Source organism: Falco biarmicus, chromosome 10 (genome assembly GCF_023638135.1).
Source record: "Falco biarmicus isolate bFalBia1 chromosome 10, bFalBia1.pri, whole genome shotgun sequence".
In the NCBI taxonomy this organism is placed as follows: Eukaryota; Metazoa; Chordata; class Aves; order Falconiformes; family Falconidae; genus Falco; species Falco biarmicus.
This window is the reverse complement of record NC_079297.1, coordinates 9,428,497-9,451,108: the sequence shown is the minus strand read 5'-3', so window position 1 is coordinate 9,451,108 and position 22,612 is coordinate 9,428,497. Positions and strand designations below refer to the sequence as shown.

Sequence of the window (22,612 nt, the reverse complement as noted above, 5' to 3'; positions counted from 1 at the left end):
CAGTTGGTATGTATTTCTTGAAAAATACATAAAGACGAGTAGAGTCCTGTTTCCTCCTCAGCCGTCACCCTGCTGGATTCTTTCATCTTAAAGCATTACAAATTTCTTTGCCACTGAATCTGGTGGCTGGTTCTAAACTTACTGTCAGTAATGTGCCAAGTCTGTAGTGTTACTCAGCGGTTCTTAACCTGCACAAGTTTGTCTTTTTTATTTGTTTGTTTTGTTTTGTTTTGTTTTGTTTTGTTTTGTTTTGTTTTGTTTGTTTTGTTTTGTTTTGTTTTGTTTTGTTTTGTTTTGTTTGGGGGGGGGGGAGTGTGGGCAGAACCACACTGGAGTTTGGGGAGAAGAGTTTTCCGCAGGGAAGTATCAGATGTGCTCATTTGATACTTTACCAAATAGAGTAATAAATATATTAAATGTTTTCCCAAGGGCCACAGTTGCATTCAGCAGTCATACATCTGAGGAAACTAAACTCTTCCCTAGGGAGGTCTGTGGCCAGGCATTTGAAAGGAAATAAACATCGGGATTTCAGGCAAAGGCTTTGTCAGACGAACTGCTGATGCAGTCTGCCCTAATCCCTCCAAAAGCAATGAATAGGAGTAACCAGGATGTGGCCCAGAGGGTACTGAGTTCAGTGAAGCATAGCCTGAGTGCCTTTTGCCTGACTAACGGTGAAGGGAGATAGAGATTTCATATTTTCTTACGGCTCTAATGAAGACAATAGAAGCAAAAAGCATGCAATTCACAGCAATTCACTAGTTAAAGTTCAAACTCATCTCTGTGGTTTTACAGAAGTACTGCTGGATTAATAGTATCTTTTACATATCTGTTAGACCTTTCATCAGAAAATACTCCAAGGCCGTAGACAAGGATTGTTTCACAGACCTCCTCCCTGCGATGAACAGCAGGGCTCCATAATAGTAAAAAAAATTTAAAATCTCCTATTTATTTCCCATTCCTAGGAAATTTTGAGACCAGATATTATTACCAAACTGTATTCATGGACAAGATGATGACAATAGTAATAACCAGCATTCTTCCTCTCTGAACACTTGCAAATGGTTGTAGCCATGGTGTTGTATATCATTCAGAAGGAATTGGCTGCAAATGCCATAGAGGCTACTAAGAGCTTGTTGGGGCTCTGAGTTCTGTACTGGCTTAGAGGGGAGACACCACTTACTTGGTCACTAACTTAGTCTCCTAAACCATCTGTCTCATATATTGGCAAGCGTTCAAGCTGCTAACCTCATGAGAGCATCAATTATTATCTTGGTATTTCAGGGGAATTTAGAGACCAAATATTATTATCTGTGAAACTTATTCTAGAAATATAACACAGTATAATACAAAAATAACATGAAATACTATATTGACACAATTATGCTTTATGAGATTTTATAACAACATAGTACAGGCACAATAAGATAAATATTTATTATTATAAGACAAATGTAAACAAAATGTGTAAGAATAATATTGGTCTTGTCTTTTCTTTGACAAACTGGCTAGTAGCTCACAGAAATAGAGCCTTCAAAATCCTAGCAAGTAACAAGCATCTGTTTGCTTTCAAAAGACTTGGTATGAGGTTAGTTTCACCTCAGCAGAAACACATCCATCAGACCGAAAGTAATCTGTGCAGACAGATTACAGGCTTAATCAACAAATCCAGTAAATTGCATGAGTTTGAGTCTGATTCATGTGTTTGTATAACCAGCTTTAGCAAATTCTCTCAAGAAGTCATATAACAACTATTTTTCCAGGCAAGTAAGACAGTCACACAACAACTAAAAGTTTCAGATTCGTAGATCTTTATTTTAAATTCCAAGTCTTGTTTGAACTAAAGGGACACTCAACATTTCCTGCTTCTGAAAGCTTTCCTTGTTTTTAGCAAACAGGGTTTGGTTACTTATCTGCATTGTAGAGTTATTATTGCCACTAAAACTGAAAATATTTTCATAATTTTTCAGAACCATAATACAAGTGCTATTTTGCATGTTAACTGTATGTGAACAAGGCAACTGCACATGTAAAATATCTTAGCAGAAGGCTAAATGTATAATGGCACATAACAATCAATATACACAATTGTTCTTAAGTACACTGTTTCTGCAAGAGCTAAAATGAAGATTAATTTCCCAATGGGCAAAAATCATCAAGAATTACTGTCTCAGAACATGGATAGCTGTAAACATATTTACAGAAACATAAGTACATAAATACCTACAGAATGTAGGTGCCTTTTGGATCTGGGATGCCTGAAGATCTGCATTTTGAACTGTATAGAGATCTAACATTCCATGTCTCCATGTGATACAGCAAATTTAAACTGTCTTCTTTGGTCTGAGTCTTGGGTATAACTTGACCACACAAATGCTTCTTTAGACTTTTGATGGAATCTTTCACAGTCCCTCCTAATACTTTCCAGGACCCTCCTGCCCTCTACACCTTTAGGATCAGTTAATAAATACAGGTATTTAGATACCGTGCATTTACACAGGACTGTCTGCACATCTAACCTGAATTGTATGCAAGCTGGCCTTATTCTTAGATACATCACCTGAAGTTACCAACACTCACCACAAAAAATAAAGGAGTTTAATGACAATTTATGGAATCTATATAATTATAGACTTTTGCTGATACTGCTAAACTATAAATATTTCAGTGAAGACTAGATCTAAAGGCACAGTGCTTACATGTCATGGATCATTAGTCAGCATAAAAGAGTCACTCTGTTCAAGTGGTGAGGAAAATACTATTTACATTATACCTTTCTGTATCCTCTAAGATTTACTTTGCATCACATCATGTTGTGCTGATAACATCAGCAATAAATTGACACTTTTTTTTACACTGTCATAAACGTACATAATTCTTTTGCAAGTATATAACCAAATTACATCCCTACTCATTGAGACAAATGTAAAATTAGTTAGATTGTACATTAAGCCTGTTACTAGTTGCAGAACAGAGAAGAATAAGATGGGTGTCAACTGGAAAAAGATGGGTTATGGAAATCTAGGAGAAACAAGACTGAGAGAAGCAACAGAGCATGTCCTGTACTAGCTTAGTATAAGGTATCCACCCACAATTGTTGCTCAGTCATAAATCATGATTCCAGATTCTGAGCCATCTTGAGGAATTTAGTTCACTCCGAATTCCCTCAATTTTCCCCTGGAAGTGTTGAAGACCAGTAAAGAGAAACCAGGACTTCCAGTTATCGCCTTCACGGCACAATATCCATGGAAGCATATACAATATCCACTAGTGAAATTCCTACCTCCTGAACCTGAACCATATGCTTTGAAAAATGAAGTGTTCTGACAGATTCCTAAATGCTACTGCTTTTTAAAATTAATCTCTCTTTCACTAGTGTTGTGTGGAAGGTGAAGAAAGCTTCTAGACTTCCATCAGTTCTCTCCAAGGAGGAAAATTCAGCCTGGGACAGAAACTCATTCTTGCAGCATCCTAATGCACAAGCCCTTTGCTACAACTTCCTTCCCTGCTCAAGGAGGACAAGATTGCTAGAAGAGACAAGAAACTGAAAAGCCCAGAGGGTGGTTCTAGTTATCAGAAGAAAAGGGAAGAGCCAGTCAAGTCCTGAGTATTTCCAAGCTGTCAGAACATCTTGTAGTGGACCTCAGTTTCTTGGTCTGTGCTCACCACTTTCTCCCTGACTTATCCCCCTATAAACTTTACCTCTCTCAAGAATAAGGTATGCATGGAACATTGCCTTTTGCATGTAAAGCAGATAATAAATATTTATTCACAGAAAAGATGGTTCCACCTTTTTTTTAAGTAAACATTACTTGTGCTTAATTTAAGTCAATAAATGTCTTAATTTTCTTGAATCATATACTTACTTATTTAGACACTCCTTCAGTAGTTGAATGTCGCAATGTTTATTGCAGAGGTAGATACCTCAAACAGGTCATGGCCAGGTATAAGATTCCTTGGCTGGTGGAGTTTGAGCTGTTCATCCAGCTTTCTGTTTTTCTAGATCACTCTCCAAGGATTACCTTGGTGTCAGTTTGCTCAGCAGACCTTTATGTCTGCACTGCTACTGCCATCTTGTAGGAGTATAATCATCTAGTCTGCAGTGAGATAGGAAGAGTTTGGTGTTAAAAACCAACCCTTTGAGTAAAAACATAATAAAGATTTCTTTTTATTTCATTTTACAGTGCGTGTCTACGTAACAACTTTGAGATCTCAATTTTTTAATACGTTTCAGTTTCTCTTCTGTAGAATGGGAATCACTGTACTTTCCCATTTCCTAAGCTGAGGATAAATTCATCAATATTTACAAAACCCTAAGATCCTCAGCTGGAAAGAGACATAGAACTTGAAGTGTATAAACAAACACAAGCAAAAACCTGGAATAACAACTTTGTGTTTTGACACTGGACTTTATTAATTGCATTTTGTCTTCCTCAGTATTGTGAAATACCTTGCCTGTGACAGAGATACTCCCTGTGTAGTCTACACATTCCCCTATGGCACTTTTACATGGCAACATTTTAGAACATGCAGGAGACTTCATAGCATTTTAGGGCAAAAATAACAAGGAGCTTTTTCTGACAAGGAGATAGAATAGAGGTCAGGAGACAGGAATTGTGTAATATGTCACAAAACAAACCTCCTGGAATTACAGATATTAAGAAAGAAAATTAACTATCAATCCAAAGCTCTTTCCCACTGAGGAATTATTTTGGTAATATTTAGTGTATTTGAAATGCACTGTGTGAAAAACACTCAGTTCCCTTTGCCTGAGCTCAATGCTTTTGATACGTTTACTGGAAGTGCAGTCACTGTGTTTCAGTGAGATTTCCAAGCACACCTCGGTCTCTTAAATCCTGGTGAGGAGTTCTTAGCTTGATGGGATTTCCAAGCTTTATCTAAAGAATATGTTACTATTGTTTCCCAAGAGGTAGAACTAGCAATTACTTCTGCTTGGGAAGCAGCTCTAAAACTTGCATTTCAGGTACTGATTAAATATTTTAGGGATGAAAAAGATATGCTGTGATCCAGCCTTTCTGTAACTCTACATCAGTCCCCATCAGGTCTTCTGCAGAAGCATCATGCTGGCAGATTATTTTTCAAGCAACGTTCTCTCCTGACATCTGAGACTGCAGAAATCAAAACCTTTTTTTTTTTTTTTTTTTTTTTCCAGTAGCAAAAGAGAAGCATAGAAGAATATGTACCAGAAGCTATTTAGTTTTGATTTTTAGGTATTTCCTGGTCTTTGACCTAAAAATACTCCTTGCCATTGTATAGAAGTGAAGAGGGCTTTTTGCTCACAGTTGCAATTAGCTGTTACAATTATTAGAAAATATTGGGAAGTCTTGTGGATAGACATCTGGGGGACAATGGTGACATCTTCACTGTTACAGGTACCTCGGTGGAGCGATACTCCTGTGAGGATATGCCCCGATACTCAGTTCAGGAACCCTGTAACTAGTGTCGCTTTACTCTTAAGATAACCCTTGATACATTCTAAAGGTCACAAGAAAAGATCTTGCTGAAAATTAAAGGCTTGTTTTTGAGATGTCTTAAAAGGGAGGGAAGGAAGAAGTGAAGGCTGAAAGTGCCCTTAGAACTGCACTTTACCAGAAATTGAGGCAATCATTAGCTTTCCCAGCTCCAGGCCTAGCTGAGCTACAAATATACTAGCTTCCCTGCCAGAGACTTACATCACGACCACGGAAGTTAACTAAAACCTTTTCCATTCTGTAATTTAAAAACAGCTTAATAGAGAACATTTCGTATTAAAAGGGTGGTTTCTTCCCCATAGCAGCAACGAACATGGAAAATATGACCTGAGCCCAGTTTAGTCTTGACTTGCTTATTCCTGACTCTTCCAAAGAGATCATTTCACAGGCACTAAGCTGTGACCCTTTAAATGAGTTCGTTTCGATTCCTTAAATAGACAGGTGTCCACAGAGCACACAAATTGTCTCTTCTTGTCTAGTTTCCCAGAAGAATTTATCATTGAACGAAGCCCGAAGTGCACTCGCCCTACAAGGACAGCAAGATGTGTTTTCAGTAGGACTGGTTCAAAGAAAACATATCACAAGAATATCAACTTCTTATGGTGTTTCCCTAAAAAAAGTTTGCAAATCTTTGAACCACTTCAATTTTAAAGCCTGTCCAGAAAGTGCTCTGATCTTGTGGCCCACATAGCATGAGCATGAGCCCATAGAAGAAAATCACTGAAATAGAGGGGCAAGATTGGGAAGGATGTACAAAAATCACAGACAAAGTCTGCAGTGAGATGTCATGCTTTTGTACATTTTTCTGTGTATTGATCACTGCTACCTTGGTCTTTTTATTGTTATTAATTTATTTGACTTTGAGACACGTGCCTTTATGCGTCTCAGGTTCCGCGTCAAACCCATCTCCTGATTTTCCCTTTGCTTGTCCCTTATCTCACACACCTAGCCTCTCACTGTCAGAGGCTTAGAGGGAATTAAGAGCTTAGTCACAAAACGCAACTTGGGAAAGATGAAAAAAGCTAATGTGGGATGGGAGAAAATCAAGTCCTTGTTGTAGCATACCTGTCTTTCCTGGAAATCCTCTGGTTTATGGGTAGCTTTTGTCTTGCAGCAAGACCTGTAGCCTCTCTGACTTCTCCCTGCAAGGAGAGGCTCCCGCAGAGCACCCAGTACCCAGCACCCAGGTGACCTGAGCTGCTTTATCTGTGTAGCACCTCTTCGGCCTCCGCTTAGCCTGAAAACCTTTGGCTCTCTCTGCCGGTTATTGCACAGTTCCAGATTAAAAGACTCATAGCAATAACTGATTTTTGTTAAATTTCACGGCTGCCAACACTAACAGTGAAGGGAATTTTGCCTTCTCAGGTGCTGCACTCGCATGCCCTTTTCATAAATAGGTGGTTAGTCAGCCAGAGAGGGTACAAGTGCTCCGCCCGCCAAAACGTGTTATTCCTCAGCTCCCTGCATTTTTTATTCCATCACTTCAAAGTGCAAATAGTGAGGGAAGCCTCAGCCACCTGTACGTTGTGGTGTCAACACCACATTTCCCCCCCCCCCCCAGCCCCGCTGCCTCCCCACTCCGTGCGGGTGCACCCTGGCCACCTCACCCCTCTAAAAAGCCGAATTTAGCACAGAAAGAAAGGCAGAGGGGAGCAGCGGCTTTCCGCAGCCTGCGCAGGGCGCCGCTACCTGCCGCGCTGGGCGCCGGGCCCCCGGGCAGCCCCGCGGGGGGGCGCCGGGCCGAACCGTCGGGCGAAGCGCTTGGCTTCCCCGGGCAGGGCCGTGCCGTGCCGCCGGCCCCACCTCACCCCACCCAGGGCTCCCATTGGCCCCGATGAAAGTCCAGCGAGGCTCCCGGCTGCTATAAACGTGCATCCGTGCGGCGGGGCCCGCCGCGGCGCTATGGCAGGCGGCGGCATCTGCCTCCGGCACCCCGCCCGCACCTGCGGCCGCGCCGCCATGGGCCCCGCCGCCCCCGCGCAGCGCCTCGCCTCCTCCCTCCGCGCCCTGCGGAGCCGCGGGCACCCCCTGGCCGCGCTGCCCGGCCCCCCGCGCTGGCCGCTGATGGGCAGCCTGCCCGACGTGCTCTGGAAGGGGGGGCTCAAGCGGCAGCACGAGACGCTGGTGAGGCGGGCGGAGGGATGGGGATGCTGCGGCGGGGGGGGCCGGGGAGCGCCGCGCGCTGACCGCGGAGGGGGGGGCGTGTGTGTGTCTCTTCTGCACCCCCAGGCTGAGTACCACAGGAGGTTTGGCAAGATGTTCCGCATGAAGCTGGGGGCTTTCGACTCGGTGCACATCGCAGCCCCCTGCCTCCTGGAAGCCCTGTACCGCCGGGAGAGCGCCTGCCCTCAGCGCCTGGAGATCAAGCCCTGGAAAGCCTATCGGGACTATCGCAACGAGGGCTACGGGCTGCTGATCCTGTGAGTGGCACCCGCAGGACGCGGGGGTTGCGGGGAGGGGGCGGTTGCAGCCTGTGGTGGGTGGGCGAGGGCTGTTTCCGAGGCGGCCGGGGATGCTGCGGGGATGCCGCGGGAGGGCGGCCGGGGATGCTGCGGGGATGCCGCGGGAGGGCGGCCGGGGATGCTGCGGGGATGCCGCGGGAGGGCGGCCGGGGATGCTGCGGGGATGCCGCGGGAGGGCGGCCGGGGATGCTGCGGGGATGCCGCGGGAGGGCGGCCGGGGATGCTGCGGGGATGCCGCGGGAGGGCGGCCGGGGATGCTGCGGGGATGCCGCGGGAGGGCGGCCGGGGATGCTGCGGGGATGCCGCGGGAGGGCGGCCGGGGATGCTGCGGGGAAGCTGCGGGAGGGCGGCCGGGGATGCTGCGGGGATGCCGCGGGGCTCTGCTCCGGCGGGGCGGCGGTCCCGTTATCCCCGCTGCGCCCAGCAGCGGCTGCGGCGGCACCGTTGCGCCCGTCGGGGCGGTAGAGGGGCACCGGAGCCCGGCGCTGCCCGACGTACCTCGTCTCACATGCTGCGAGGTCGGGGGGTCGCCCCTCTTCCTTCTTTTAGCCTCTCTGTTTTCAGCCTCACTGGTTTTCATTCAATGTAGGGAAGGAAAGGACTGGCAGAGGGTGAGAAGTGCCTTTCAAAAGAAACTAATGAAACCCCGGGAAGTTGTGAAACTGGATACCACCATCAATGAGGTACTGCGCTTTGGGAAACTCCTTATCCATCTCCAGTCCACTGGAAACCTGGGAAACAAAAGCAGATCAGATGGTCCAGTTTACCTGTTGATTTGCTCACCAGTGATACAACCATGAGTTCATACCCTGAAATCATTCATAGAATAATAAGTACAAACTGATTATCAGAGTCTGACCAAATGTGAGACCACACAGGAACCTGTAGTTTAGATTGTCTCCACAGAATAAGATTATTTCACAATTATACGGGCTCCTGCAAACAGAGTTTTTGCTTACTTTTCTGGCGTTCAGGTTTTCTTTGCCTTTACCCCTTCATTCTTAGGTTCCTTCTGTCAGGGAACACATCCTTCTTTAACCTCTGTGTTCCTCATTGATTTTGAGGAGCATCTGCAATAAACAGCTTAATCCTCTTTATTGCGAAAACCCAGTATTATCCCAGCATCAGACTGAAGCATTTCGTCCCTGTGGAGGAAAGCTCAGTTCATTGAACCATAAGCAGTAATAGCATACGAGTCGTGTAAAACCCAAACATAATTTAACACAGGGGGAAATAGAAACTTTTCAAAGAACAGGCAACATAAGTATTCCTCTCTTATGTGAGGTTGTTATCTATTTAAAAGATAGTTGAAATGCTAAATTACTTGAGTTTTTTATTAGCTAATGTGATTTTATTCTCTTCTTTTCCCTCTCTACCACTTAGGTCCTGGAGGACTTCATGCACAGAATAGATGATGTTTGTAATCACAATGGGCAAATGGAAGACGTCTATTCAGAATTCAACAAATGGTCCTTTGAAAGTAAGTTGGTTTCTGCCTGGGAACAGTATGCATTTTGTACCTGCCATGGCGGTTCAGTTAAAGTACAATCAGGGTTGAAAGTGTAGACTGAGTATTTCCAGACTACCACCTATCATGGAAAGTGGCTTGCAGAAAAGCCAGGGGACTATCAGTACAAGTGCAAAATTCATCAGCAGCTATAGAAATGCTTCTGTCTGGCTCTGGCTATCTGTATGGCTTCTAAAAAAAATTAAAACATGATAGTGACTTTTAAATTCAAAACTTGGGGGAATCAAAGTGCATTTATCTAGAGTGGGATCAGATAGTACATGACCAGTTTTGTCCATCCAATATTTGTTAATTATCAGCAGCACAAGATCAATGCAACAACCCAATAACAGTGGAGTAGTCATTTTAGATAAGGGTTGGAAAATCACATTTAAAATGTTACATTAGGATTGAGAAACACTGGAATGAGTTACCAAAACAGAAGCCTCCATCTCTAGAAACCTTTCAGAGTACACTGAAGAGCCATCTGCCAGGAATGACTTAGGGCAGAAGAAACTGCACCAGTGATTTCCTGAAGGGGAGGCGTAGCTGGGTATAGTGTGTAACTGCCTAACTGAACGAGCTCTGCCAGACCTGTCTGCTCTTGGCTGGCTCATCTCAACAACCTGTGCAGTGAGTTCCTGAAAGTGGTTTTTCTTTCCACTGTCAGTGACGATGGCTGCTTTTGGAAAGGGAGAAATAGGAAGTGACAGCTTAAAAAAAAAATAAAAAGGCAAGTGGAAAGAGGTGGAAGCTGGTGGAGTGTGGGATGCTGCTGCCAGTGTTTGTTTGCAAGTGGTTTCTGGCTGTGGAAGGGGCTAGGAGATGCTGGAATAGATGGCCTCTTTCAGGCCCATTTTTCCTGTGACTCAGTTCTGTTCGATAGCTTTATCTAACAGCTTATTTAGCTAATATGCCAGCCCTGCTTGGCAGAATGGTCCCGCTGCTTCTGAAGGGATCAGCAATGATTCTTATTTTTGAAGAAATTGCTACCAAAGGGCACCTTAGATAGATATACAGCTATGTGGGTCGGAGGCAAACATGCAGAAGGTGTTTTGAAGTGCTGCTCTCACCAGTGTGTATCATAGAATGTTTTTCAGAAGGATAATCCAAGCCATTCCTTGACAATAAATGGTGGACACCATGCACCCTTTTGTTTATATCATTTAATGACAATACTGCTTAACAACAGGTATCTGCCTGGTGCTGTATGGAAAGAGGTTTGGTCTCCTACAGCAGGATGTTGAAGAAGAAAGTTTGAACTTCATCAAAGCTGTAAAAATGGTATGGAAGAGTCTTTATTGGGGCTGTAGGGATCTTATACCCCTACTGCTAATGAGAGGGGGAATGGGTCACCTAAAAAAAGAAACTTAAGCTTCTGTACTACATGTGTATTGGCAGCCTTGCACATTCAAAGTGACACTTAACTGTGCAGAGCTCGTACTGAACATCTGACTGTCTCATTTATGAAATGCCTAAATCTGTAGGGGAAAAAAGCTCTATAGACATTTGGGTAATCCTGGAAATAAGAGTTGTCAGGTTGGTTGGTTAACTTTCCCTCTGAGACACCTGTTGTGCAACAGTGCTGTTTGTTGGGTGGGACTCCTGGAGTTGTGTGGGATTATGCAAATATGCCGGATTTTAGGTTAGTCATTCCTGCAGGCACACCTCCTGTGCATTTTGCTGCAACTTGGACTCTGGTGATACATATCTGCCTAATTTTAGCCACCTAAAAGATGGGCATCTAGCCTAGCCCAGTTTAGCTCCATCTGTTGTCAAGGGAGAGAGAGAGAGGCACTGCCAAAAGGTGTCTTGTCCCATTCTAAAACAAGTGCCTAAAATAGATAGGATGAATCACCCACTGGAGAAGCCTCTTATTCTCCACTGGATGCCCCTAATTTTTAGCTGGATGTGGTCGAAGTAGGTTGAGACCCATACTTTCTGCCCAGGATGAAACATCTGCCAAAATCTTGACTTCCTGAAAATTGCCTCCTACTTTACAGTCTAATTTTTTTCAGAGATTGTTAAGTAGATAAGATTAAAGAAAGGTTTCAAAAGCTCTTTCTCCACCACAGATGATGTCTACTTTTGGAATGATGATGGTGACCCCTGTGGAACTTCACAAGGGTCTGAACACAAAAGTCTGGCAAGCTCATACTAAAGCATGGGATGACATATTTAAAACAGGTTATTGTTTTAAACAAGATTCCTTTCTCTTTGTCTCTGTTTCCTACTTCATGGAATTAACTTTCTTCATACTTGCTACTGCCCTACACTGCTGTTAATTGCTGCCTTCAGCACAGATTGAGAGCCCTTTGCTGCAGCTAACCACAAACCTATTCCAAGCACGGGAGCTCTGTTTCCTTGTGGCTAACACTTAGGTCTGGTTGTGGGGCCGTACCCAACCCCCAGGGAAGCCGTAGGAATTTTGGACCCAGCAATGTCATGAGTCCACTTTAACCTGTCATAAAAGTAAATAGCCAGAAAGTGTGTAATCTCTTTAAAGGCAGGGTATACAAGTGAGAAAAGGGACCTCGGAGTTGTTTTCTTGAGAAACAAGAATAAAAAAGAAATTATAGGTTTTCTGAATAACCTGGAATATAGTCGTAAGTCTTAAAAACAGAAGCAATTTAAATCATAAGGTACAGTTTGGCTTTTTGACAACATTTTCTGTCTATTTAAGATGAATTGGCCTTCAAGGTTACAAAAACTAACTCCAGGTATGAAGTTAAGTTTATATTTTTCAGTGCCTTGCTAGACAGTGACAGGACTAGCTAAAGACTGAGAAAGGTTTTGGCACTTGGATAATTGTAGTGCTGAACGATATATTTCTCTTAGGCATTTGAGTACTTGATACTTCAGGACTTTTGGTTATGCCAGCCACATGTGCATTTATTTTATTGCTGCTTAAGTTACAGGTTTTAGGAAAGATGTTTTAAAACAGTTTTGTTCAGAAAAGCCAGTTTGACACCTTCACGTGACATGAATAGCTCCTTACTAGGAACTGGTCTTGACAATTGGGATATTCATGAGAAAGGGTGGGCAAAATCTAGTCCTCTTTATTAAATATACATATATACAAAAAAACAGCATGTAGAAATTTGGCATCTATTTTTGCCTTCTCCCAGTAAATCAAAGGCTTAAATTTCCCCTCAGGGAGTCTGGGTGCTAAGTTTCTTTGATTTTTTTAGCACTTTGATCCCCTTTGAAAAGCCAAGCTAATAGATTTTATACACTTGTATTTCTGTTTGCTAAATATTTCACTCAACACATCACTGATTTCCTTTCCTAATTTAAGAAAGCAGATTCCTAATGGTTTGCAGGAGCTCCTTCTGTTCAGAAGTGATTTCTGTGACTGAGTTTTTTTGTCTAAGTAAAAATACTATTATTTATTCAGTATCATTCTCATTGCTTGAAAAAAGAGCACAGTTTGGTATCTTCTTTCAAAATCCTGCATGTGAGACATACTTTTGCTTTTTTTATAGCATTTTTCATAGAATCATTTAGGTTGGAAAAGACCTTTGAGATCATCAAGTCCAACCATTAATTACCTCTTGCTCCTCCCTCCTCAGCCAAGCACTCAATTGACTGTCGGCTGGAAAAACACTCTGCAAACCCTCAGGAGGATTTCCTGTGTGACATCTATGCTGGAGGACAACTTTCCAGGAAGGAGCTGTACGCTGCCATCGCAGAGCTCCAGATTGCAGGAGTTGAAACGGTAAACCTGACTTTCCAAGAGCTTGTGAAAATTAGCATCCTTCCAGCTCCCTGCTTTCTTCCACACCCGAGTAAGCTAACCCTCTAGCTGCTTCAGTGGCCTAAGTGCAAATGGATTTTTACCTGTAATCACTAGATTCTTTCTTTTGTTTGTTACTGCTAGAGAGCAATTGGGATGGCTCATAATCCCTTAGGCTTACAAAATATAAGGCAGGGACCAGCTGTAAATATTGCTTTGAACTTCTGGCAACTTCTTGTTTCTGTCACCAAGTGGAGGTCTTGTGTTTCTTTTTGGTTTGTTTCAGACAGCCAACAGTTTACTGTGGGCTTTGTATAACATTTCGCGCAATCCACATGTTCAGCAGAAGCTTTACCAGGAAATACAGAGTGTTTTGGCTGCTAATGAGAGTCCAAGTGCTGAGAACTTGACGAATATGCCTTACGTAAAAGCATGTCTGAAAGAATCTATGAGGTAAAATTCTCAAATAATTTGCAAAAAGCAACATGAACAAAAAGTTTTTTTACCAGGTAGATGTACTAGGGAGAAAGAATTTTCTAGTATATATTTTATTCACCTTGGTGTTTAAAGTGAACTATGATAGATGCAGGAAGAAAAAACGCTGGAAATTTAACCCATTTTGTTTCTTTCACTGTAGATTAACACCATCAGTGCCATTTACCACTCGCACCATCCACACAGAAATGGTTCTGGGAGATTACGTATTGCCCAAAGGGGTAAGTCAATTAATTTAGCTTACCACAATATTTTGTCATTGATTAACTGTCCTGTAAACCACTGAAGCTGGTCATATTTTAGTCTCAAAATGACTGCCAAACGACTAGTCCCAGGATAAGGAATGAGGAATTCACGCCAAGAATTCCCGTAAACTGAAAACCATACCTGCCTGCACTGCTGTTGGTTTTAGACAAAAATATTTTGGTGTGCTATTTCAAAAATGTTTTTCAAACTTTCCCATGATTTTTGGAGGCAACGATGACCTTTTCTGTAATTGAATTAATCTTCAGAGAATTACATGACATCTTCTGAGGAAACTGCCTCGCCTTTATGGTTGCATTATTTTTTTCCATTACCAAGCTGATTCGCTTGGTAGCTCTAAGCCAATTTGTAATGAGACTCTCTCTCTTGCTTTGATTATAGACTGTACTAATGATAAATAGCCATGCCCTGGGTTGCAATGAAGAGTACTTTAATGGCTGGACTCAGTTTAAACCAGAGCGCTGGTTTCAGAAGGACTTAATAAATCCATTTTCTCACGTTCCTTTTGGCATTGGGAAGAGGATGTGCATCGGACGCCGCATAGCAGAGCTGCAGCTTCACTTGGCCCTTTGCTGGGTAAATACTCTAAAAGGCATTCTGTACACAGTGCCTGGTTGTTCACCATGTAACCTAATCGGAAGATCTAGAAGCTAAAGGATGCTGACTGAAATGTTTGTGTTTCAGCTCATTCGCAAATACCAAATTGTAGCAACTGACAACAAACCAGTAGAAACACTCCATTCGGGAATACTGATTCCTAGTCGGGAGCTTCCCATTGCATTTCACAGACGACAAGGTACGTGCAGAAGGTTCTCCCGAGTACATGAGATTTTTCTTTGAACCTCATTTAGAAATTTTCATAAAACTGTGAGTGTAAAGGAACAGGTGCTTTTCTAAGCTTTATTCTCACAATGTGAGATATATTAAGTGCCATCATGTTTGATTACTTTTAACAGAAAGACTCCATGTACTAAGAAGACAAGTTTTGTGCAGCTTATGGCTATGAAGTTAGCTGTCTAGTTTTAAACTCCAAGAGAGGTGTCTTCTGGGTATGATGCGGACCAGAAATGGGGAAATCAAAATGTATATACTGTTGGAGAAAATAGTAGCCATTATTTTATTATAACTTCTCCACTGCATTTCTAGAAGATATTTCCTGAAAGATAGCATTTGATTTTGAGCATCACTGTACAGATTAAAAAGAAAATGCCCTAGTGAAGGACCATTACACCAGTTTGCACCAGTACACCAGCACTACAGAGTTTAGATAAGAAAACTCAGTTTTAGGCAGAAGGACAAAGAAAAGAACTATCTATTTGTAAATACTCATGCAATGCTGCAACTTACTATACATTTTTGGTTCATAAAAAAGAATGTAAGATTTTCTTTGCTCCCAGGTTTATAAAAATAAGCTAACAAAAAAAGCTTATTTGTATAAGAATCTAAATTGGAAAACTGGTTATTTGACCTAGAACTAAGTCCTCAAGTTAGAAGTCAAGTGACATTTAAATACAGTGGGAGATATTTTTTTGCTGGCCAACATCACAGTAAAAAAATCACCCAATATAATCTGAGTAAGGGTAGTAACTCCTTTAACTGAAATTTAGTCAGTGCTATTTGCTTTTAAATAATCATCATTATATGGATTCTTTTTCTCTTTAATCCACCTTGCAGAAAATAAATGACAAACCTGCTGCTGCCTCCTCGGAAAAAATATACATCGACTGGGAAAGTCAAAGCCTATGGTAACCAGCGGATAAATGGCAACACCTGTCCCTTGAACAATTGCTGAGCCAGAAAAAGTACCAAGGAAATCTTCCATACTGTTTTATTGGGAAAATGTGGTTAGTTAGTTCAGCTGGACTTAGCAATGTTAAAGGGATAGAAAAATACCATTCACGTTCATATACCTATGCAAATACACTGATTTAATGCAGCTGGGGGACTGTACAGGATAGAGCTTGATAATGAGCTGTGGCGTGTTATGTACATACAGTTCTTGTTGGTGTACACTGAAATTATTATAGCCTCAAGCTGTTCAACAGGCTAGCTTGGAAAGAGCTGGTTTCCAGTTTGTGGGTGTCATATAGGACACCTGGGGGAACAACTGTCACATCTGAACTGGCCATGTTAGCTCAGAGTTGAAGAGCTTTGAGAAGTCACTTCAGGGAAAAGAAACTCACTTAACAAATTATCAACATCATGAATTAAACCGAGAAGTAAGATAGCAGCCTGTAATAAGGCTAGCAACAGGGCTTAAAAATTAGGATAATTTAAAAAGTTTACTTTCCCTAATGTTATTCACTTCCTTAACAAAAGGGAAATAAGGGAAAAGGTATGTATACATCAGGATTTATTCCTTATGCTTGCACAGTGCTTCAGTTTGAAATGTTGCAGTACTGTGCCTGCCACATACTCTGCTCATACCCAGCGTCTCATGCCTCCAACTCCTACACAAGCCATTTTATCGCACCTTTATTGTAAAACCTTAGTGGTCTTTTATTGCATGAAAGGCCTTATCCATAAATGGAATCACTGGAATCCTATGGGTTCTGTCACTATTAAATGATGATTATCCTAACAGGATAGTTACTTCATCAGATGAGAAATACAGAATGTATGTTTCAAAGAACCACAGGAAATAAGGATCCTAAACATTTCAAATAGGTCTATTTCTTGTGGAGATTTCAGTTTCTGTGTCTAAAGTTGTCACTGCCCTGCATGTAATACTGTATGTTAGCTGTTATGGTCACTAGTGTATTTTCCCCATAATGCAGTTTCAAGTACAGGTTTAAATATATAATCATGAATGGTTACTTTTAATTTTTTACATTCTGAAATGATACAAGTTCTTAGCATTTCTTGGTCTGTTTCCTGCAGGTTTTTTTGTTTGTTTTCCTTTGTTATACTCAAGACATGTAAATGTAGCCATATTACAATGTGTAAAGCAATTTGTGCATTATCTGCGTCTTTCTAGTCAGTTTGATAATAGTCAATTTTGTAATAAAATAAAGATTTCTATTTTTTTTCTATAAACAGTTTTTCATAGTTTATTATAAAGTCTCTGTAGCATTACAAAAATCTTGTCATTCATCGTAACTTCTTGCAAAGTGTTGCTGTGATACTCCCATCCCTCTGCTTAATAGCCTCAACGGGCTGGAACTTGAAATTCTACAAAATCAAGTTACTTTAATTCAACAGTGAAAACCTTCTGCTTTATGCTACCCCCAAAATGCTTGGTTGTGCTGTAATGACACACTAGTTCGCAAAGCCCAGCTCCTGGTGGGAGGGTACGGTGGGCGCTGCTGCGGCCAGGCAGATCCCAGGTTAGCAAGTCCAGGGGAGTTAAACCCTGCAGCACAGGGCTTTGATGCCAAACTCCTTTTGTGCCATTAATCTTGCCATTCCTTCAATCCAGGCTAGCCTAGTATTCAGGAATGTGTTAAATCCGTGCCTACAGCCCTACTTTCCCTCTGTATAATCCTATGAGACCTCAGTGAATACTAATGTTAGGAGACTTTCTGCATCCATAATGCAGTCTGAACGTGTTTCTCCCCGGCATGCACAGTACTGAGGTCCCCAGGGATGGGATTGTTACATTGCTCTGCCATTATGACAAGATAAAAATCAATATAAAGTTTTGAGGAGGGATGAAAATAGTCTGAGCCTTTGCAGGATCAAAAGAAATGCTGTATATAAAAAGAATGCCATCCACCCAGCACTGTGACTGACAGCCTGATGGTTGCGCAAAGAGCAAATCTGACAGTTATCAAAACCATGCTGTCCTTGCCAAGTGAAGGCTGCCTCCGGCTGAGAGAACGATGGTGTAAGAAAAATCGTACAGCGCTGTGTGAGAATGTCACTTTTCTGAAAATCATATTGTAACGTGCACTTCAGAGCGACTGTAGCTTGTGCTGCTGAAACTAATCTGACAGCTGGGAGCGCTGGGTCCCAGAGCCCAGGGCGGGTGGGCTGGGAGACCCTCGGAGCTCACCCAATATCTGGGGAGCTTGGGCCGTTTGTGCTAAAGTGCAAGACTGTGGGGAGATCTACTCAAGCTGCTACAACAATAATACACCCTAAGTCTCTCCTTATAGTCTAATAAACTAATATTACTCCATCAGAGACAATGAAGTTGTGCCAACATGAAGCAAGCTCTAATAGAAAGTCAGGACTATTGTCCAACTCCACGTGTATCACATTGCTCACAAATGTTCTGACAGTTTATCTTTTAAAGACAACCAAAGAGAAGAGGTGCTATGTAGCTGAACTGACCTTGACAGCCTAGTTATCAGCTGTTTCGAAATCTTTTATTGCTTCTGTATAGTAAATCACAGGTTCATGCTTACTGGGCTGCTTATTTTTGCTATTTAAATTCAGTGGACTCATGCTTACTGGGCTGCTTATTTTCGCTATTTAAATTCAGTGGACTCAAAGATGTTGCTCTAACTAAGGTTTGGACCAACTCTGTACAAGCTGAGGTACAACTGTGTGCTGCCTTCTGGATTTCTAAAAGTACAATAACCACTGACCTGGAAAATTTTGTTCCGGAAGCTTTGTAGATTGTCAAGTCCTGAAGTTTTCAAAGAACTTCGTTAATCTGCTACCCCAAAGTAAATGTCCAAAGCAGTTATCAAACTACACAGATAATGAATGACCAAGCCAGACTTTCACATTAAGAAACCCGTATGGCTTTTTTTTTCTGGTATTTCATTCAGAAGTACAAAAGCCAGCACGATGCTTCTGAGATTAATAAATCTCTATGAACTCTTTTGCCTGTGGTCAGCTGGATAACCTCAGTTCTTCGCTGCTTTGAAATGATTTGCTCATTCAGAATTACTTATTGGAAAGAAAAGACAACACTTCTTCCCTGTTATCGTTTCCTACAGTTACTCCTCAGAGGAAGATGGTTGGATCGTAAAATGAATGGAATTAATTGGCCTCCACGTTAACTTTCTCAATAAGGAAGTGAACAAGGTTTACCTACCCAATGGGAAGTTAATTCTGTTCAGGCTTTAGGCATGTCAGTGGGAATGATATAGACAAAGTTGGAGCCAACTAATCTGTGCTTTTTTTTATGAATAAAGAATGCCAGTTTTCAGGACTGACAATCTGGCATTTTTCATATATGTTCTGTTCATTATAAGCTGGTTGTTATACAGTAAGCTCTGAGTCAGTCTCTGCATACACCTTTTGGTGCTGTGATTAGATGACAGATAATTTGTTCTAGTTTGTCTTCTTCCATACTGAGAAGGATCTTTGTTCTCAACCAGGAGAATTCATTTCTGTGTCAATGCTGACTTTAACTGATGGGGCAAAATAACCCAAGCTCCACAAAATGAATCCTGCAAAACGTTCATAGCTAAAGATCATTTCAGAACAACTTTCAGGAGAACAACTCAGCATGTGCTTAATTTTAAATATGTGAAACTTTGTATTGACCTCAGTGGGACTGCATGTGTATGTGTGAGTTTCTTAATGCATTATCACATTTTATAAAAGGAGAAAGTTTAACAATTTGCAGCATGTCACTTGTGGCACACATATTCAAAATTCCTGTAAGGTTTGTAGCTTTAGAAGAAAAAGCTGCCTTTTTACTTCAGCTAATTGAAACAAAGGGACCATTGAGGTGGAAACTACAAACAGTCTCATTAATCTCTTACCCTGGATGTGTGTGTTGTGCTGATAACTTGTGGATTGATGTACCATAGTGTGGGTGGATGCATTCAAATATTTTTTTAATGTGTCCTTCCAGGCATGGCTTGGGAAAAAGTATGAATATTATATTACGAAACTGAGAATTGTGTTTATTCACTTACATTTATCCTTGGGTATTTCTGAGTATCAGCTTTCAAGGGAGTGAAAAAGAAGGAGATGCTGAATTGGTTTGTCACAGAAACAGCACGAGTCCTGACCATCCTGCCAATACTGCTGACTCTCCGCTCTCTCTTACTGCAGCTCAGGGCTGCAGCCCCACTGCCTTAAACCCTTTTGTACAGTGAGGTATTAAAAAAAAATCAGGAATACATTTGTTGACAGTGAGAAATATAAACTAACATGAAACTGGTATCAGCCACTACAGAATCGGTCCAATTCTTTGGGCAGGGAAGTGTAAGGGGTATGGCTGGAGACCACGCTTGGATCTGGTTCAGCGTTACAGTGTACTTTTTTTCCAAGACAGCCCAACTCTTTGTGTGGATATTACTGTTCACTTCTTTCTTGTCTGTTTATACAGAAGTGCATTGACACCGCATACAATACCTATCTGGACCTCACCTATATTCCTATATCCTTCTTTGCTAGCAGAGGAAGGACTACATTGACTTTCAGCTCTTGTCGATAGTTTTTGCCTCAGCTGTAAGATCAGTAGCCTGTGGCTTTGGAACAACATAAAAAGCTAAAGTTAAGCTGTAATGTTTGGATCCAGAAGGAGATTTAGACATTTTTACCTTGTGGGGTTTGGATGGAGCTGAACACTTATGGAGCAACCCTCCTCCTGACAAGGAAAGCAACGATGAGACTTAAAAATATTTTTCTCCAAGGGACAATGTCAAAACAAGTGTGGAATGGAATGCATTTTATAATCAGGGTAAATTATACTTTGCTTTCTTGGGCATGTTCCTCTCGACAAGTTTGAACTCTTTGCCTCTTATTGTTAAGTGTGTTGAATGAACTCCAGGCACCGCGTGTCGGAGGAGAAGGGAAGGGGCAGCTGCTGGCAGGGAGCGCAACAAGGCAATAAAGGGGAACTCTGAGTACGAGAGTTACCCCTTGGTCTTCCCAAATTGGTATGCACGTTTATGATACTTTACCCTCCGCTATCAACTGAGGTGCCTAGAAGCTTGATAGTAAATCAAACAAATCACATCTGATTCATTCTGCCATTGAACTGTGTTCCACATAAAAGCAGGAGATAGGAGAGAAGCAGGAGAATGGTGCAGGCCTTGCTTACCTTGAAATAAAGGGTTTCCTCACTGCCAGATGGACTTCCAGCAGCCTGGAGTTGGCTGAAGGTGAAGAAAGGAAAAACTTCTTCTAAATTTAATGGAAATAATGGAAGGAAGTCTTTGAAAAACTCATACCTCAGGCAGTACGGGTTGCACTTATCTAGACTTTCAAGTTCCCACAAAAAAGCCCCTGTTGTTATCTCAGTTAGACCAATGGGGATCACAAACAGATTTGCAGATGAGGTCAATACCTGAATCAAGCTCAGTCCCACCTGGTTCAGGGCAAAGGTACCCACATATCTGATCGGGGGTCAGCCAAGAGCCAGCTCGATCCATGGTCAAAGGCCATCCTCAGTCCTAAATCTGGGACCTGCTTTGGTGGCTTTGCAGGAACATTCAACCACAGGCTGCAGATACCCAACTGCACTTTGTCAACACAGTCATTATGTTGAGGTTGCAAGTTGATAGGATTAAACTGGCTGTCCTACCATAAAGCACAGGAGAAAGCCTTAGCTAAGATCTAAATTTTAGTAATTTTAAATGGGACCTGCAGAGCATAAGTAGAATAAGGAAGACAAGACTTTGGGAGCAAGATTTTTGGCAGGATGACCCGAAGGTAGCTGGGTTCATACGCATCTTTCACTCTGTTCAGGAGATGCCAAGCTTTGGTACTCCAGAACGATCCTGTCTTCCCCTGGCTATGTTTGAAAGTCAGAGCAACAGGAAAGAAAAGCTTTAACTCTGCATTGCTCCTTGTGACAAAGAGTATCTCATTTCAATGCAAATTAAAATCTTCAAAGCACACTCCACTAAAAACAAACAAACAAGACAACAAAAGCCAGAGACATCTGGCTTGCATTCACTGAACACACTGAGATATATTTCTCAAGTAGTTGGACACCCTGGAAATATTATTAAATTCTTACTGGGAACTTCCACAGTAGCTTCTTCCTTTTAGTGAGTGTGAAAGAGGTTGGAATGCCATAGAAAGGTGGTTTTAATCATTAAAGGCTAAACCCTGGACCATCTTGGATTTTCTACTGGATGGAGAAAGGTTGTGCAGCTTGTGGAATTGTGAAATCTTTAAATAACTTCAAAGAGGACAAAATTAACTGCTCCTTTTAAAAAAAAAAAGATACTTCATGTATTGAATTGCTAATGATGACTGATCCACAGCAATATACATTTACTACATTAAACAGCATACTAATTCTGAGTGCTAACTCTAATTTCTAGCTTTGAAAAAATAGTTTTTCTACTTTAAAATTAAATTGAAACCAATGCTCTGTTTAATATTTTTACAGGATGAAGCAGACATATTGTCTCATAACAGTGCTTCACTGATGATGTTTTTTGAAAATCACAGTCAATGAAACGTGTGTGTTTGTGTGCGTGTATGAAAAATTTGAAGGTCTATAATGAAGCATGGATAACATCCCTAAAAATACTTGGTAAAAACTCAGGATATTTCTAAGCAAGGCTAGTGTCCAAATAATTTTTTATGAAATGGAATTTCTGCTAAAAATTTTCACTTTTACATTTTAATACAAATTATTTACCAGTAAATAAGGAAGAGATTACTTGTGAGATGAAAAGGAATTTTGAAGGTCATTGTTTTTAGTGGGGGAAGTGTACAGCAGCGTCTGACATTTAGCTTTGAAGAACATAGACAAATCATAGGAGAAACAGAAATTTGTTAGAGAATGCAAAAT

At 41.6% G+C, this 22,612-nt stretch overlaps 1 protein-coding gene and 1 long non-coding RNA gene across 2 annotated transcripts; one reads left to right on the top strand and one right to left on the bottom strand.

Moving 5' to 3' along the window:
* The first annotated feature begins 3,864 nt into the window (after nucleotides 1-3,864).
* On the top strand, nucleotides 3,865-20,396 carry LOC130155908 (1,25-dihydroxyvitamin D(3) 24-hydroxylase, mitochondrial). The gene is made up of 11 exons (XM_056353822.1): nucleotides 3,865-7,613; nucleotides 7,719-7,909; nucleotides 8,541-8,634; nucleotides 9,335-9,431; nucleotides 10,651-10,742; nucleotides 11,534-11,645; nucleotides 13,031-13,176; nucleotides 13,481-13,647; nucleotides 13,832-13,910; nucleotides 14,335-14,529; nucleotides 14,638-20,396. The coding sequence occupies exons 1-11, from the start codon at nucleotides 7,392-7,394 to the stop codon at nucleotides 14,791-14,793; spliced, it is 1,551 nt and encodes a 516-aa protein (XP_056209797.1). The 5' UTR covers nucleotides 3,865-7,391; the 3' UTR covers nucleotides 14,794-20,396.
* Nucleotides 8,598-21,130, bottom strand: LOC130155910 (uncharacterized). The gene is made up of 3 exons (XR_008824250.1): nucleotides 20,906-21,130; nucleotides 20,403-20,449; nucleotides 8,598-8,682 (listed from the first exon to the last, which is right to left on the bottom strand). It is a non-coding gene; the product is annotated as an uncharacterized LOC130155910 (long non-coding RNA).
* Nucleotides 21,131-22,612: the final 1,482 nt, after the last annotated feature.

What these genes read in the sequence shown, in the direction of transcription:
- LOC130155908 (XM_056353822.1), top strand. Translation starts at nt 7,392, where the DNA reads ATGGCAGGCGGCGGCATCTGCCTCCGGCACCCCGCCCGCACCTGCGGC. An exon ending in CAACAAATGGTCCTTTGAAA is followed by an intron (nt 9,432 to 10,650) that starts GTAAGTTGGTTT and finishes GCTTAACAACAG; the next exon opens with GTATCTGCCTGGTGCTGTAT. An exon ending in TTCACTTGGCCCTTTGCTGG is followed by an intron (nt 14,530 to 14,637) that starts GTAAATACTCTA and finishes TTTGTGTTTCAG; the next exon opens with CTCATTCGCAAATACCAAAT.